The 18252-nt window shown below is 58.4% G+C and overlaps 1 protein-coding gene across 4 annotated transcripts in view; it reads right to left on the bottom strand.

Annotated features, from left to right (window-relative positions):
• Positions 1 to 18252, bottom strand: part of OSBP2 (oxysterol binding protein 2) — a 160643-nt gene that overhangs the window by 13297 nt on the left and 129094 nt on the right. For all 4 annotated transcript variants that reach the window (XM_074321896.1, XM_074321897.1, XM_074321898.1 and 1 more), the window contains 5 exons: positions 17689 to 17945; positions 3725 to 3920; positions 2994 to 3111; positions 700 to 751; positions 136 to 282 (listed from right to left, as the gene is read on the bottom strand). In XM_074321896.1, the coding sequence (XP_074177997.1) occupies positions 136 to 282; positions 700 to 751; positions 2994 to 3111; positions 3725 to 3920; positions 17689 to 17945 (770 nt within the window). The remainder of the gene's footprint in view (positions 1 to 135; positions 283 to 699; positions 752 to 2993; positions 3112 to 3724; positions 3921 to 17688; positions 17946 to 18252) is intronic.

Below are 18252 nucleotides of genomic sequence, written 5' to 3' on the forward strand. Positions count from 1 at the left end.
ATTACACGCTCCTCAGGTTTCATTACGAAAATGACACCCAGGGCTGCTTATGCTTCACACAGGCCGTTGCTTCTCATCCACACATAAGAAAACAGCCCCAGGGGACCCAGTGAGGCCGCCCCGCCCAGCACCCACCGGCATGGGAATCTTGGAGAGCTCCCGGCCGATGCAGTTCTTCATGATGCTCCAGAGATTAAGGCTGTAGTTGGGCTTGTCGGGGATGCGGACGCGCCTCTTGACTTTGGGGGGTTCCTTGGGCACAAGTGAGGCGCCATCCAGCACCTGCCAGAGAAGCAGAGTGTGCGCATCAGCAGAGGCCAGAGCACCCTTTGGTCCTCCACCCCTCGCCCCTCCACCCCTCGCCCCTCCACCCCTCGCCCCTCCACCCCTCGCCCCTCCACCCCTCGCCCCTCCACCCCCCGCCCCTCCACCCCCGCCTCCACCCCTCGCCCCTCCACCCCTCGCCCCTCCACCCCTCATCTCTCCACCCCTCGCCCCTCCACCCCTCGCCCTCATCTCTGACCCAGCGAAGCCTGAGGACCAGCCAGCCCCTGCACGCTGCTGGCGGGAGGCACAGGCTGGCTCTGCCTGAATGGTCAGATGAAGGCAGACCAGGGCACTGGGCCTGCCCCAGGGACCCCCAAGCTCAAAGTGCCGGCTTTCCCCCTCAGCCACCCTCAGGCTCTCCCCCTCACTCACATTGTCTGATGAGGTCCAGTCCACAGGGCCTGTGGTCCCACTTTCAGCTTTTCTGGAGGATACAAAAGGGGAGGCAAGTTATTTACACATCCCGAAGTCTCCAGAACCTGGCCACCTTCTATCCAGACCCCTCAGTGAGGTCTGAGGGGCAGCCTGCTCCAAAGCGGCCTTTCCAATAGGGTGTCTCCCTATCGGGACATTCAGGTGGGGCTGTGGGACCTGGGCCGTGATTTGGAGGTGCTCCCATCCACTGATGCCTTGTGCCAGCAGCTGCTCAGCAAAACCCTCGCCCGAGCTCCCTGCACACAGCCCCCCCTGGGGACTGGCTGACCTAGGACCAGATCAGGCCGGGGGTGAGCACCTCCTCTGGGAGGGCCTCCTGGAGCCCCGTAGACACCCTCTGTCACAGGAGAGCCCACTGTGTCCTCACTGTCTGCTGGTCTGAGTCCCGCACTAGATGGTTCCGGAGGGGCAGGACGTGAGTTGTATTCATCTCTGTGCCCATGAGTACTTGTGGGGAGCCAGTCGGCCAGAGTAGCAGTGGCACTATGGCTGATGAGCCCAGGTGCTGAGGGAGCCCCAATGGGGTGGCCTAGGCCAGGTGGGGCAGGAGACGGGGACTTGTCAGTCAGGACATCAGGGGATGGGAAGGATTCAGCCAGATCATTGGGGTAAGGGGGAGGGCGCTGTAGATGGAGGGGGCACACAGGCCGAGGACGTGCTGCTGCCCAGTGTAGCTGCAGCACGAGGGTGGGTCGGCTGTGTGGGCCTTGGAGCTGTGCCAGGAGCCATGGGGGCCAAAGAAGTTTTGAGCAGGCGTCATCTGCCTGCTGGTTGGGACGGGGCCGAGGGGCTTGGGGTCCTCGGCCGAGGTGTGGAAGGCTGCTGGGGAGGGGGCATGAAGGAAGCTGAGCCTGGGCCCCTGGGGACTCCAGGGCTGGGAGAGGTGGGAGGGGAGCCGGAGGAAGCCTGAGCAGGCTTCCTCCGGGTGCAGGGCCCAGAGGCTGCTGCTGCTGCCGGGTGACAGAGTGGAAGGAAGTTCAGAACAGCCAAGCCATGCTCATTTTGAGAGAATATAAACAGTTTAAAAATATTACTGGGAAATGGCAGATGATTTTCTGAGCTGGAAATACACTACTGATGTAACCAGAAGCCCCTCATTTTGTCACCCCTGAGAGTAGGAGGGAGCCAACCAGCCCTTTCCCTGGAAGAAACCAGGACAGGGAGGTGGTAAAGCACATGGGTCCAAGGAGGCAAAAAAGGAGAAGCGAGGGGTTTTCACTGGCTTCCTCCCTGCAGACTGGGCTTCAGGGGCCCATGGAAGGCCGGGGTGTGTGGTGGGCAGCGGAACAGACGTGGGGAGCAAGGCCGCTGGGAAGCTTGCAGCGCCTCATCCATCTGTGGGCAAGCATGGGACGCTCTGTGGCTGACACACCCATGGGTGAAGGTGGCAGTGGGTGGCACAGGCTACGGTCAGTTATGTCACTGTCCCAGGACTCCTCCCAGGCCACAGCAGGGGCCCCAGACACCTGTGGAGCTCACTGCCACCTCTGTGTCCCCCAACCCTGCCATACTCGCCAACCCTTCTATCAGGACCTTGAGCAATTTGACGAGGGTAAAGATCCTAACGAAACTCCCAATTACATTAAATCTATTCCACCCTGGCGCGCTCCCCTCCAACCACAGCCCTGCCCACCGGGCTAACGCCTTCCCTTCGCACATGTCGGGCAGCAGCAGGCTCACCCCCACGGGCACCTTCTGAGACTCCCAGGGAGTCCGACAACATGGCTTTCAGTGCTAGTCAATGTCCCACTTAGTACTGTGTGTTCTAACGTGTATTTAGAAACATCCTGAAAGAGCAGGCTTTTATGACAAAGCAAACAAAGGCTTGGAACTAGAAAATAAATGCTACTTCCTGCATCTCTCGTCTGTTCTGGAATGCTGACATGGTGGAGGGAAGGGTTGAGACCCTGTGCAGCTCTCAGGCACGAATGAGCGAGCTCCAGCCTTCCTGGCCCCAGTCCTTACCCCCCACCCCCACCCCGTTCCTCAGGCTGGGACTGGATCCAGCCAGGGCCCTGTTCTCCAACTCCATTTAAAATGAAATGCTGATACAAACTCGGAGCATTTTTGATTTAGGGAAGCACACAACCAGTCTAAGCAAAAATGCCATCTGGAGTGAGACTTAAAACTCCATGAACAAAGAGGAACAGATGGAGTGTGAGAAGAGTGGGGTGTGATCGGCTAACCCAGGAGGGTCCTTCGAGGGTGGCCGCCCTGCCGGGATGGCCTACCTGTCCTCCTTGGCCTCGGTGATCACGGTGATGAAGGATGTGGAGTCTTCCATGGCATCGAAGTACTCGGTATCCTCATCTTCCTCACTGTCCTCTCCTTTGGACGTCAAGAAGCTTCCTAGGGACACATGCAGAGACGCTGCCTCAGTTTACAACTTCACAAAGGCTTGTCTCCCCTCCAGAGGAAGTCCAGCGCCCAGAGGGCCCTCCCGCCCTGCCCTCTGACACTGACCCCCTGCACCCCCAAGCCTCACCCCACTTCATCACCTCGTCCTCATTAACCTGGCTGTGGCTGCTGTCACTTGCTTTTCTGGAATGTGCTTTCCTGTCAGTGCCCTGGCTCAGAGGCCTCTTTCCTTTCGGAAGCCTCCCTGATCTCTCCACGTGCTGGTCAGTCTGCCTGTGGCCCAGCTGCCCTTTCTGAGAGACCCCTTCCCCGGGTCCCCGTGACCCCTAGCCTGAGGTGACCACCTGGCAGCCCTGCCACAGAGAGGCCAGCTGGGCTCACTGGACTTGTCTTGAGAATTGGAACCCAGATATAGGGAGACTTGCCAGTCGGTGGCAGGCATGGAAAATAGAAAGCCGTGAAGAGGCCAACATAAGCCCTGACGTGAAGGAATGTGTGTACTGGCAGCCATGTAAGCAGAGCCAGCTGGCCGAGGGGAGGCTGAGGGCGCAGTGGACAGAGTGGCGGCTGGATGGACAGAGGCTGGCGGCCCTGGCCCACTCACCCTCGCTGAAGCTCTTGGTGGGGTTGGCAGCCCGGCCAGAGGCGCCGCTGCGGAAGGCCCGCTCGAGGCTGTTGTGCTGCTTGGCCAGCTGCTCGATGGTCTCCTCCAGGTGGATGCGCTGCTCTTGCTCATACTGCAGCGCACGCTGCCATTTCCGGCTGTGTGTCTCTGCTAGTTCCAGGAAGTCCCTGCAGGCCTGGGGAGGGAGAGGTGGCCTGTGAGCCCAGGGCCTGGGGCGGGGGCCTGTCCTGCCCCACCCCCCACATCCCAAAGGGCAGTGAGGAAGACCCTGGGGTGCCGTCTCCTCTCTCTCCCTTCCACCGTGTGGTCAGAAACACACCTGCTTGTCCCCTTTGGCTTCCGTGGGGACATGAACACCCTGGTTTTCTCAGAGCCAGCCTAGGGACTGCTCTGGTCAGTGTTCCACAGTCACGAGAAAGCACCATGTGCAGGGTTTCTCTGGCTAAAACTGCCTCGCCAGCAGCAGCTGAGGATGCTGGCTTTTCATCACAGCTGGCCCACTCACCCTCGCTGAAGCTCTTGGTGAGTTTCAGCTGCCCCATCCTCACCATGTGCCGGACCTGAGGTGGGTCACGACCCCAGCCCTGCTGGGACCCCAGGTACCCCTGGCAGCTTAGGCCAATCCCTGGCTTTGGCACAGAAGAAAGGAGAACCATACTCTGCTAGACTGCCTGGCTCAGAGAGGTAACAGGTCTTGTCTGGCAGAGAACTGGGACTGGAACTTTCTACTAAGTTACCTCAAAGTCTGTATCACATAACTCTTTTAAGGTTCTCTCTTCAAACTTGTGGCCTACTATGACATCCAGATTCTTTTCAGCTTCCCAGGTCCATAGGTGGTTCCACCACACTCTTAGAAGCAGGGGTTGGTTGTTCTACCCCTGTCATCACAGTGGAGAGGACGGCTGGGCTGAGACCTTGGCTGTCCCTGGAAGGCAGAGATGTCCAAGCCAGCAGCCTCTGGATGTGCCCTTTCCGGCCTCCTTAACTGGGTAGGAAGGGATACGTTTCCTTGGTCCAGCCTGCATCAGTGGTCCTGGCTGCCACGCCCCAGCAGGCCCTTCCCACTCCTTGTTCCACACACGTCACATGCTGTCTGACCCCAAGGGTTAGAGACATGCTTTCCTGGAGAGAGAGGGGCACACGGCCCCTCACCCGTGACACAGGGACAATGCAGCACTATCTCGAAGGGCTATTGGGAGAGCCATGGAGGTGCTGTGGAGATTCCACAGACTCTCCTTTGGGGGCCACCACTGGCATTACCGTGGCACCCTGTGCTCCTGCCTTCGCCTGCCCTCTACCTCCCGCTGCTCCTCAGACCTCTCAGACCTCTTGCCGGGGAAGGCTCCTGACCTCACTCAGCCAGGCCCCCTCAAACACTTGCCTCCCCAGAAATTTCATGTCTGCAAGTTAGCTTCTCTAGCAACTGTGCCTGTTTTACTTTGTCCCACGGAATCGCCCAAACTCACAGCTGCTCCAGAATGTTTGCTGGATGAGTGAGCACCCTACCAAGGGGTGGTGTCCTTGCCTCCTCAGGACAGCGGCTCTGCATTGGGCACCTGCCTGGGCTCAGCTGGCTCTCTCACCCACATGGAGAGCAGAGCCCCGGTGGCCAACCGCCTGGCTTAGTGGAAAGGGTCCCCAGCCTGGCTACCTAGCCACATCACTCCTTTCACAAGCCCTCCTCTGGTCACCTTCCCTCCATCATCTCATCTCAGCCCCCAGCACCCACGTGGAGTGGGCAGGGCCAGGGCTCCTTGCAAAGTGTAGTGGAAAAGGGCACGTTATTGGGGGTGGGAAGGCCCGGGTTCCTGCACGAGCCACTCCACCCCTCCGAGCCGTGTCCTGTCTGGGACACAGAAGAGTAATATCTGACAGACCCTGTGGTCACAGCTCCGGTCTCAACTCACCCAGCAAAAACTTTGAGGTAGGAAGAGTGGGATCATCCCTATCTGACAGATGAGGAAACTGAGGCTCAGTTATTGGCAGCTCCCCCGCACTCACTCCACCTCAGGTTCAGGAGCCTCCCCACCCTCCCTGAAAGGTCACGGTGATGGTCCCTGCCTGGCCACACCTAAGCCACCGTAACCTGCTTCTCCAGAAGGGGCAGAGATTTATAATGACAGGTGCCCTGATACAGGTTGTGGGGGAGAGACCTTCTCAGGGAAGGAAAGAAATCTTATGCACTTAACAGGCTCTGGGGACGGGAGAGCCAGTGTCCAGGGCAGTCACAAGTCTGGGGCTATTTTGAGTTTGCAAATCATGGATCCACAAGGCTCACCTGCTGGTGGGGAGCCTTACTGTCTACCATGCAATCTGGGGACCCCGAGGTGGGCCTGGGTGGGCCCAAGGAGACCCGGCTCTAGTGCAGACTATACCACTCCCTGGCTTGTGCCCTGGAGCCAAGCCGATGACCCTGGGTCCTGCAGTGGCCTCTGCCTCGCCCCCAGTCCCCACCCCTCCCTCACCACTGCAGGCCTCAGGGAGGGGGCCCTGACAGCAGACACAGTGACCATCTACCCCAGCAGCCTGACTAGAAGGCATCTCTACTGGGTCTGCACCAGTGGGTATAAGAGGTGGTAGCGGGACGGTTGGGGGCGGGGCAGAAAATTACTCTGGGCACCTCAGAAATATTCCAGAACTTATAGAAGTCCTGGAAGACGGCTGGGCAGGGGCCCCAACCCCATTCCATAGATGGTGAAACTGAGGCTCTGAGGTCGCACAGCAGGAGACAGCAGACCTAGACCCAGACCCGGGCCCTGAACCCATAGCTCGGTCCACCCTGAGCAGCTACTCCCATGAGACCCGTGTCCCCTGTCATCCTTGCTTTCCCATGGCCCTAACCTCAGGCCCAGGGCCTAGTCAAATCCATCTCAGGTCCTGCCACCTGCTTGCTGACCAAGGAAGGGGTCCTAACGCCGTGGGGGCTCCGGCTGGCTCTGCTGCTGGCCCAGGCAGCCTGCCAGGCCCTGCCAAGCCAATGTGCAGTGCATGGCAGACACTTGCCACGAGGCCTGGTGCTGGTGGAGAAGGAGCATCGTCATGTCCCTGGGCGGGCGCTGGGCACCGGGCACACCGCTTTAGGGAAGCCCCTTGCCAGGTCCTCCTGTGCCCCCTGGGACTGAAGCCCAGGAAGAAGGGGCTGCCCAGGTCAACAAGGGGCAAGCGGACAGGATCCTGGGCCTGTCTGCCCCAGAGCCATGCGCCTCCCACAGAGCACAAGGCACGGCCCCCTTGCCTGCCTGCCTTGGGGTGAGGGTGCAGACGCCCAGGCTGTGTCACACACGGAGACTTATCACAGGCGAGACGCATGATGGGTGCTTCTTGGTTTCCCGGGCTCTTACCGGTCTGTGGGTGCCCTGCCCAGCGGCACGTCACCTGCCCACCCCAGACTGGCCTGGCAGTTGACAAGGCCTGTCACCTGTGCCCTTGTTCTCCCTGAGCACCGCTCCGTCGTATCTGCCGCCATCATTCCCTGCCAACCCTCAACAGCTCCTGCAATCATCCCAATGAGTTTTAACACACATGGGTGCTTTGCTTTCACAGAACTTACGGCATTTAAAACAAGACTTGTAGAAGAGCCACCAATAACAGTATAAAATAGTAGCCAAAGGTCACGGTAAATAATTCCCACGAACTCATGTCAGACAGGGCTGGCTGTATGGCCACTGGGCTTCCCAGCAGCAAAAGCGAAGTGGGAAAGATGATCGAAGCGTGAAGATGAATTAGGCTCCCTACCTCCTATGCCTGATGGTCATAAGCTCTAAATACTTTAGAAATGACCATTTTCTCTTCCCAGGGTAGAGAAAGTGCAGGTTTGCTGTATTTCCCAGGACAGCTGACAGCTGGCCCCAAACCGTCTCCAGCCTCATTTCCTGGGGTCCCATCCCTCCCCACACCCTCACGTGTGGCCTACCAGGCGCTATGTCTTCCTCTCCTTCCCAAATATCGTGTTTCCCCGAAAATAAGACCTAATCGGAAAAGAAGCCCTAGCATGATTTTTCAGGACGCTCGTAATATAAAATAAGCCCTAATGCGTCTTTTGGAGCAAAAATTAATATAAGACCCAGTCTTATTTTGGGGGAAATTCAGTAGGGCTTATTTTATATTACGAGCATCCTGAAAAATCATGCTAGGGCTTCGTTTCCGGTTAGGTCTTATTTTCGGGGAAACACGGTACCCCTGCTTATTCTAACGCTGGCCCCACCTCCCTCATGCCACGCACCTACTCTGGGTCAGGGCTGTCTGGGACACTCTCACAAGCACTAAGGTAGGTGCCAGAGGAGGGAATGGAGGCTCTGGGAGGCCAGGGGCTTGCCCAGGGCCACAAAGCAGTATGTGGGAGACCCAGGTTCAAGTCCCCATGGCCCCACCTGCAAGTCTCCTAGGGCCTGGGACCAGCACTGTCACTATTTATTCTGCAAAGCGGGATCTTTAGCGCTGTCTGGATGCCCTCTGGGGCCCAGGTGGTGTGGATCCCACGGCCTTTCTGGACTGGAGCTGGGCTCCTAGGGATGCTCACTAGCAAGGCTGTCAGGGAAGAACCCCATTCAAGCTACGGGACCCAGCCTTGCTTAGCCACACCTGCCTCCCAGCACCCGTCCCTGCCGTCGAGGACGTTGCCCATGTGGCCAGGGCTGCTGGCTGATAACCTGACCATGTGTGACCCTCACCTTGCTGCCACTGCAGGGCAGGATGGTGTGGAACAGCAGGGGGACAGAAAGTCAAATCCCTGGGAAAGCTGTGGCCTCATTCTGGCCACATGTGGCTGGGCTGGGTACTCAAAGATCAGAAAGGGTCACAGCTGCCTGAAGAAGGGGGCAGGGCGGAGGCTGCTGTGCTACAATATCTAGGGGATCATGTGGCTGGACCAAGGCCTTTGCCACTGCCAGTGAGGGTGGGGGGTGACCTGCAGCAGATGAGCTACCTGGCCACCCTGTGGGCTGTGCAGAGCCCATCTGCCCCTCCACCCCAATTGCACCTACCTGGTGTCCATGCCCAACTCCCAGGTTTCCTCTGGCACTGCTGGTCTCCAGGCCCCATACTGGCCATGCCTGGAGAGAGGCAGGTGCTGGCCTGGCCCTGCTGCCAGGAATCCTGAGCTGGGGGGTGCATGTGCGCTTGCTAAGCTGGATTAGGTCTGGGGCCCAACACGGGGGCTGGCTGAGGGGCAGCTCCCAGGGAGGACCTGGCTGGCCCAGGCTCTGAGCCCACAGTCACATTTCCCCTGAGGCGCTGCCACAGCTCCCCGAGAGCTGTACCCAGCCCTGAGCAGGAGCAGCGCCTCAGGTGCCAGGAAGCTCCCTATTTACACTGCACTGCCCTTAAAGCACACAGTGGCTGGGGAGCAGGCAGAACAAGGAGCCCAGCACCTGGCCCCACACAGGCGCTGCCTCGCTGCCCATCCCGGGCAGGTTTGTAACCTACAGAGTTCCTGATTCTGTGACCCGTTGGGGTGATTGTCCTCAGGATGGGAACAGGGTTCCAGGCTCCCGGCCCTGCCCCTTCCTCCCATCTCCAGGGCTACCGAGAGGGTTCCCGAGATGAAGAGGTGTGGGGGTCTGCAGGCAGTGCGGTTCTACCTCTGCAGGGAGGGCGGGGAGCTTACTGAGCCTCACAAAGCAGAGTAAGAACCAAGAAGCCCAGGATGGAAAGGCGGCCACACAGGGCGGGCTCTGCTTAGCAATGGGATGGGGGGGGGGGCGGCCTGCCTGACCACGGGCCTCTCCCTTCCCAGAAGCCTGGCCCAGTGAAAGGGGCTGTGAGGACTGCCCAGCTGGGGGAAACCCCACTGGGGATAAGCCGTGTGAGCTCCTAGGGGAGCTCCCTAATGGTGGCCCCATGGGACAGGCCCAGAGTGTCTCTGAGCTGGGAACCTTTGCCCAGCTGTGCCCAGAAGGAAGGACAAACCTGAATGGTTTTTGCAGTTCCTAATCCTAACCCTGACAATGACCTCATTGCTCCCCAAATGTGGGCGAGTGAGCAGGGCGTGGGACAGCAAGCGTGGGTCCCCTGCCTGTCCTGTGTGTGGCCTGGGGAAGCCTTTCAAGTTCTCAGGAGGGTCTGCAGAGCTAGGACCCTGTTCAGGTCTGGCCTCGGTGGCAGCTTGGAAACCATCAGGCAGTGTCCTGCACTGTCACTGCCCTCCTAGATAGGGGCATGAGGAAGGTGTCAGAGAGCAGCTGGACATTGGGGTGGACGGCCCTGGGACTCACAGAGGAAGTGGGAAACGAGCCAAATGCTCGGAGGTTCCAGGCCGGGCCAATAGGGTACCCTGAGCTTGGTGACTGGCTCCATCTCTAGCCATCAGCACACAGCAAGTTCTGGTAACCCCGGACACAGGGAGGATGGGAGAAAGGGCATGTTTCCACCTGCAGCCAGCCAGGACCTGCCAAGTATCTGACTGCCATGTGTCTGGCCTGCAGCGATTCTCAGGATTTGGGGCTCCCAGGTGGGTGGGTGGCCGGACCCTTTGCTCTCTGTGTTGCTGGGGCTAAACCTGTCCACCCGCCACCTGCCCCCCCCCCCAGCACACTGATCCTCACATGGCCAGCGTTACCAGCCCCTCACCAGCCTGTGGTCCTAAAGGTGGAGAATAGGAGGAAACAGTGCAGAGTCCTGGTCTCCCTGAACCCCTCTGCATGGCCAGAAGCTCCCACCAGGGGATACACAGTGGTCAGCAGGGTCTGTCCTCCCCCTCCCACTGAGGTGCAGCAGGCTAGCCTCCGTGCACACCTCCCGAAGGAAGGCAGGGGCCGTGCTGAGATTCAGGCCAGGGCTGCCTGGCTTGGAGGCTGCCACACCAGAAGAAGCACAGCCATTTCAGGGCTCCAAGACACCTGAGAGTGAGAGTGAGAGCCCTGGAGCTGTGATGGGAGTGTTGGGCTCAGATGGGGCGGCGGGGGGGGGTCCCTCTGGGTCAGGGCCAGCCAAGCTGCCATGCTGTGTCTCCACCACCTTCCTGGCCCCTTGAGGCGAGCAGCTCCAGGGCTGGGCTGGGCATCTGCCTGTGCCCATTCCTCTCACAGCCTCGGCACAGGCGGCGCTTCCCCAGCACCAAGAGGACGAGCACAGCTTTTCCCTGATGTAACTCACTCACAGTATCGCGGGGAGGGGGCAGCTTTTCACTTTGATTCAAACTTTAAAATAGCCCTTACCACGTTCAAAATAGTGCACCACTTGCACACAGGAACCAGCACCATCTGGCCGAGAGTTTGCCAGCTGATCTTAGACAGTTCTGGGATCTATTTTTATTCATCTCCCCAGGCCCCAAATGAACAAGCTGTCAGCAGCAGAACAGTGGTCAGCTGGCCGGGAACCTGCCCACGGCCCCGGAAGAACGAGGTCGGGCAGCTCTGGGGCCCTCACCACTGCTCCACGTGGGTGGGCACAAGATGCCCTACGTGATCTCCAAACAGGGTCCAGGGAAGCCTCAGACCATTTGGAGCAGTAAATAGCTCCTGATCTGGGTTTTTATTTCTATGATGCCCCACATCTGAGGCCTTGGCTCTGAGCTGCTGCTGCTGCGTCTACATAGCGGCTGCACCTGCCCCTAACCTGTCCCCACCAGTCCCCATCTGTCCCTGCCTGCCCCCGGCCCTGTTTCCCACTTTGGCTGTCTGCACCTCCCCCCGCCCCCCAGTCCCTCTGACTCTCCCCTGTATTTTGGTCTGCAACTCCTTGCACCTGCAGTGGGAGCCAACTCCCTCCCAGTCTGGTTATACTGGGAGCCCTTTCTTCCCAGGTTTTCCCAAGGCCCCGTGGTCAGGACCCACACCCCATCCTGCCAACCAGTTCTACTGAAGCAACCAAAATGTGTGCCTCGTGGGCCTTCCTTGGTAAACTGAGGGACCCACAGTGCAGTGTCTATGCCATCAGACCCTTTGAGGTGGGCACCCTCCCTCTGTTGGCCAGCACCATGGCTGCTTTCTGCCCTCATTGAGTGCCTCCATTGTCTTTCATTTCCTGTGGGGTTCATTCACCAGTTGGTTATACAAAACCTGATCCTGGGAAAGGCCCCCCTGCATTCTGCCAGAACCCGTGGGACCGACCAGTGGACCCATGTCCAGCATGTGAGGGCCAGGGGTCGGGGGGTCAGACAGCAAGGGCACCCCTATTCTTCTAGTGGTTCAGGCCCACACCTTGCAGTCCTTCCTGGTGGGCCTGTTTTCTCACCCCCACAGCAACTCCGCTGGCCCTTCCCTCAACACAGCAGCTACGGCTCTCCCCCAGGGGAAAGCTACCACCCCTCCTTAGGTGACAACAGGGGCCGCCTAAAGGAGCTCCAAGCACTTGCCCCTTCCTCACAACAGCCCATTCTCCATGCAGCAGAGGGCTCTTGCTAAAATGTGGGTCGGACCATTATCCTCGGCTGTGCAAGCCTGTCAGAGTAGAAGGCAAAGTGCTCTCAGTGACTCTGGAGAAGGTGTCCCGTGACCAGGCTCCGGTCTCCCAGGCCTCCTTCCCACAGTCACCCCCACCTCCCATGCTCCCCCCTCCTGCCTTCCCCTGCAGCCAGGCTGTGCCCTGACCTCTCTTCCCACCCACCAGCCTGCTGTTTCCGCCCAAGGTCTTTTTGTCTCTGGCATGCTCTATCATCTCCATGGTTACAGCTCCCTGGGCTTTGCTCCCTGTGTGCCCAGGGCCTAGACCATGACCTGGCTGGACCACGGAGGGATCACGGAAGGCCTCCCGAGCCACCAGCGCTGCATGCTGCCCTGTCACAGTGCTCAGTGGGGGTGAGCAGGGCTGACCTGAACTCACAGCTCCTAAGGGCCACTGGGGTCACGTGGTTGGAGGGGCCCAGTAGTGGGCCTTGCACACGTCACCAGCTCTGAGGAGCCTCTCCCGGCTCAGGTGTGGGGCCATGTCAGGAGCAGGCCCCACCTGCGGGGCCTGGAGAAGTAGCTGGTGGGAAACAAGCCCACAGGCTGCCAGCACATCAAGGGGCCCAGCGCTGCAGGGGGAGACGACTATTAGCTCCTGCCACACAGCCCCCAGCGCCTTCTCACTGGGACTGTAGCTGCCTCTTCCCCTGGCCAGGGCGGAGAGGAGGAGGAGATACAGTGTGACCTAAGGAGGTCCTAAGGGCTCAGGGGTCAGGGAAGTGGAAGTGAAAGTCACAGAAGCAGCACTTACTTCCCTGGCCAGGCTTGGCTGCCTGGGCCTGCAGACAGAGCCTGTTTCCACAGGTCAGGAAGCGGAGCCTCGCCCGGAGTGGAAGGGAGCGGGGCATCCTCACACCAGAATGACCATGCAGGGACCATGAGGCCAAAACACAGGGCTCAAGGGCAACCCATGGGGAGCCCAGGTCCCCCAAAAGACCCCTGGCGTGCTGGGTGGGCCTGGTAACAGGTGACACAGCCCCAGCTCTTCTGCACACGCCCAGTGGCCAGCAGCGGGGACAGCCCAGGAACTGACAGCTGTGACTCCAAGAGCTTATGCAGCAGTTGAGCCTGTGACTCTTGGGCTAAATGACCACTCTGGGCCTCAGGGTGGCACCTGAATAATACAAATGATGATGCTGAGGAAGCTGTAATGACACCAGCCTCACGTGGCTGTTGTGAGGAGCAAAGATATGGGAAGAAAGTGGGGTGGGCAGCTGTTGTCACGCCACCACCATCCTGGAGGTCTGTCCTTCAAACCAGGGCACCCTGCTTTACCACAAAGATAAATTTATAGGAAAAAGAATAAAACTGGAATTAATTTTTTTGCCACTTCATGGAAACTAATACTCAAAGCATGAGAGGGTAATATGTATTAATTCAGTCATTCTCCACCTTAAACCATGGCACTGATCCAATGCTACAACCCCAGGGGCGTCCTGGTGTCCAGGCTTGGGGTCCCCACACCCAGGCTGGGGGAGCGCCCGTGCACGGGTGTGCTGTGATTCAGGTTCAGCCTAAGAACCAAAGTCGTTTCTAGTGCTGTGAGGCTCCACCTAAATGACAAGCGAATTCACAGTTGCCTAAACAATAATCCAAGCAGGGAACTGCTGGGCTGCCTTTGATCAGATTCACAAAATCACCCAGTAGGGAATTCTGCCACATACTAAGCGATTCATTCATTTGCTCCTATGTCCTTATACAACCCGTGACGTTCCCGTGAAAAACGCAATCATGATTTAATTACATAAAATGCTGTTCCTATTTCTTGGTGGCTCGGCTGGGTCATTTCTCTGTAAGGCGGGTGACCAGGGTGGCATGGGGTGGTGACAAGCAGCTCTGCAGCAGAGGGCTGAGTGCAGAGCCTTCCCTTTCGCACTAACCTTGTTCAGGGGAGGAAACAGCACGGGAATGTCTCTGGAAATGGTAACAGAGGCAACTATGGGATGCCGCCTACTTAGAACATTTTTCTTGAGATATGAGACCAACTATGAAACATCACATACTGGGCACACCCACTGGGCTACTGCTGGGGACACAGGTAAGACCTGAGCGTGACCTCAGGGGGCGCAAAGCCTGGTGAGGGGGCAGATGTCAAAATAGCAGGCTAAACGCTGCATGGCAGGTTCAGCACAGCGGTGCCCCCGGGTTCCAGGGTCCTAGCCAGGAGGAACGGCTTCCTGACAGGGAGCTCGGAAAGCCTCCGGCCGTGGTGACATCCCTGTGGGGTTCTGAGGGATGAAAAGGGATCTGTCAGGTATCTGAAGGGTTGGGAAAAGGTGTTCTAGAAGGTACCGCACAGGCAAAGGCCTGGAGGGGTAAAACACTGTGGCACTATTCAATATGCCCGATCCAGAAACCTCCTGGGTACATCTTGTTCCATCAAACACCTACGAAGGGGCCATCTTCCACTCAAGGTGAGATCACTGCACCGGCCACTGGGGAATGGTGGCACAGGAATGGGCCTCATCACTAACCATGGTGCCTGGGATCTTGGGAATTGTCCAGAGAGAGCCTTCTCCCTGCCCTGCTGGCAGCGAGGGATCTAAAGGCTTATGATATCTATGCCCTCTCCCAAATTTGAAGGGGGTTTAAAATTGTTCCTTTACTTTTCTCCTGAAGGCTGAATAGCCTCAGATTTTTGGTCATCTTGGGGAAAAGAGAAGATGAAACAGCCAGTCCCCCCCCCCATGGGGGAAGGGTGCTGCTTGCCCAGGGCTCTCTGAAGTCCCTGTGGGCTCTAGCTGGCCAGCCGTCCCTCATTTTCCACATTTCCATGACCCAGGCTCAATCAGAGCCCACGAGGTGGAAAACCCACAGATGTTCAGCATTCTGCCCTGGCCCAGATTGGCTGGTGGGAATAGAGATTCCCCAAACTCAGGCACGGGGGCTGTTGGGAACTTCCCCACGGAGGGCTCCCATGGGTCAGGCAGGAGCAGGGAGGGGTGCTGGTGCTGGGATCCCAACAATGGGGAGAAACAGCTCCCTCCTCTTACAATGAGACCTGGAGGGACCCACGGGATGATTGGTGCCTTCTGGGGACAGTTGGGGGTGGCTTCCTCCTTTTCCAAGTCCCTAGCTTCCCAGGAAGGGCACGGTGGGGACTTGTGTCCCTGAGATTGGGGGTTCACCCTGTGCAGATGTGAGGCCAACCCACTCTGTGTGCTGACCTCGAGTGGGAGGAGCCTCTGCAGCCCTCAGGAGTCTCACCCTCACTGATTTTGAGAGCGAGGGGGCCATCACTGCCCCAGCAGGCCACACAGACTGGGCTTGCATCCCAGCTTGGCCATTTGCTGACTGGGTGACTTCTCTGAGCCTCAGTTTTCACTTTGGCACTAACAACACCTAATTATAGTAATAAAGTTTTAGGGAGGGGTAAGTGGTCCTGGGTGTAAATGGGCTCCCACTGGGACTTGGGGGTGGGAGCCATTTGGTTGCCTTAGTTACAGATCCCTGGTCCAATCCCCTCCTCATAACAGGGATAGAGGTCAAGGCCTGGCTAGGAGTGGGGATGCTTTGCCTAGGTGTCCCATCTGCACACAATGGGGGTTTGGACATTTGGTGTCTAACAGCTGCGCAAACAGCCCCCTCAGAACTGACCAGAGTCCTGCCAGGTGAGGAACAGCCATCAGGAAGGGTCCCTGGGAGAAACGCAGGCCCTGCACTTGCCTGGGCTACCAGCACGGCCTGTCAGGGACAGCACCTTACTTCTTTGTGTCCCTTTCCCCAATGGAGGTAGATGGGGGAGAGGCCCTCATTGTCAGGTTCACCTGTCAATCCGGTCTGACTCTCCTGGTGTCAGAATTGCAAACAGACCTCATCATCCATCTCAGGGGCTGTGCTTCCCATCAAACAATTACGCTCTTAGATGGTGAGCTGTTTTTATGGCTTCGCAAACACAGATGAGCCTCTGATGTCTGATAAAAGACTTTGCTAGAGACGCCAGCTCATTATTTGGGAAAAGCCAAACAAAATTTCTTACTCAAGATAAAGCAGCTTCAGTCTCGGAAGGCAGGGAGGCAGTGCCAGACGGATAGGGAAACCTGAATGCATCATTATGTCATTAAATGCCGAATATCTGTGCCTGTCACTGGAGGAAGTGTAAGGACCTGGGCCCCTAGAGTCTGGGGGCTATAAGGAGGCCAGTGGGCTGAGAAGGTGAGCACAGGAAAGCGAGAGTTCCTCACCTGACAGAGTGGCCCCAGTACTGCAGCCAGAAGCCTCTTGGCATGTGGGCACCAACCACACCCCTGAGCACTGTGGACAGAGGTCCACACACTTGCTGAACTTGTGGCAATGTGTCCCCCAGTTCTGGAAGAGGGTGCACCTCCTCAGCCTCAGGCCCCAGGATGGAGCTTCCTCCTGCATCCTGGCCACGCCCCCATCTGCAGTGGGGGCAGGGCAGGTGGGGTGGTGGGGGTGGTCCACCCACCTTACATCATGCTGCCCACAGGCCCCGTGAAGCAGGCTTGGGCCAAGTCTCAGATGCCCAGAATTTTGCCTCGGGATCTTGGCCTGAGGTGGGCTCCGGCCTCCATCTTTCCCTGGCTCTTGGGTTTCCCAGTATTGGCCGGAGAGTCTGTTCCCAACTCCCGATCCTGCTATGGTGTCACCCTCTTGCTTTGGAGGACACGTGGGCCTGATGGCCTGCTTAGCTATGTTCTATGGGCCTGGCCAGCTGCCTCTACAGTGGCCCGCATGTCCCCACACCTCCCCTTTCTGACCCTCTTGCTCCCAGCACACCACCCCTGGGCAGACAGGCCCCTCCCAGGGGCTGTCCTTGGGAGGAGACTTTGCATTCAGACCTGTGTCTGGGGTGGGTGGGCTGGAGGACCACACACATCTCTGGGGAGCACCCACAGGGCAGAAAGAGGAAGGTCCTGGAAGCATAGTTAAGCATTCCATTCTGTCATTATGGAGAGACCATCCGGGCTCTGGGTCACAGCCCAGTGGCTTCCAGAACCCCGTGGAGAGCGGTGACTCCTGTGGCTGTGCCTCTCTGTTTACACACTGCGATTACTCATTTGGCTACTACTGCTCTACTGCTCTACTCCGCTCTCAAGCTCTTGGCTACTGGGACTTGCGATGCCACTCCCTACCACACACACACACACGCACACACACACACACGTGCACACCCCCTGTGGTCCCAATCCGCAGCATCTGCCTTATATCTGGGGAAAAGCAGTAGCAGCTGTGTGGGCCAACCAGCCAAGGCTCTACTGTGTGGGCACAGCCAGCTGCTCACCTGGAGGCCCTGGCCTTCCTCAGCCAGGCCCGAACCACCTGCAGCCTCAACCAGATCCCACACCCAACTCTGCTTTCCACCAGACAATTAGAAAGAATGTTCTCGTCCACCAATGGCTGCGTGGATGAGACGTCGTAAAGGATGGACAGTGCAGGAGGGAGCTGGCTTTGCGAAAGGACCTGAAGCCACTGGAAACAGAGCCCTCGTTTGTCAAGCACACAAGCCACTAATGAGGGACCGTGGTGCTGGTGACAGGGAGCCACTTCCCTTTCGGGGGAGCCCTGTGCCAGGACAGGGTGCTGGCGGCCACTTACATTGATCATAGCATTGGACGTGATGCGGAAGAGAGTGGCCCGCTCGTTCACAGCCTTCAGCTTCTCGCTGCTCTCGTAGGGGATCCTGAGCCCGTCCAGCTCATTCAGGGAGCGCTGCAGTGCAGCGCCGTGCTTGGCGATGAGGTCATTGCACGTGCTGAGGTCATCTAACTTCAAGGAGAGGTTCTTGATGGTGTTGTGGAGTTCGCTCTTGTCAGTTGGGGAGGCAGTCTCGTCGTCGTCGTCCCCAGAGTCATCTGTGGAGAGAAACGGAGGTGCTGTGATTATTACTGACCAGAATGGCATCAAAGGCTTGCCCGGCCTGGGCCCGGGAGGGAGGAGCAGGCAGTGCCACTAGCTGGTGCCAGTTCTTGCTCCTGGCGAGGGTGAGGTCTGCCAGCCTTCCCTGAGTGGGCACAGGCCCTCCTGAGCCAGCTTGAGTGACAGGGCCTGACCTGTGCTCTGGAGGGGGCAGGCCTACCCGCAGGCAGAGCACCAGCCCCCTAAAGTGTGACGGGCAGGCAAGGCTGGGCTGTGTTGGGTGAGGAGGTGGCGACTGCTGTG

The sequence above is a fragment of the Rhinolophus sinicus genome, linkage group LG16 (genome assembly GCF_036562045.2).
Source record: "Rhinolophus sinicus isolate RSC01 linkage group LG16, ASM3656204v1, whole genome shotgun sequence".
Taxonomy (NCBI): Eukaryota; Metazoa; Chordata; class Mammalia; order Chiroptera; family Rhinolophidae; genus Rhinolophus; species Rhinolophus sinicus.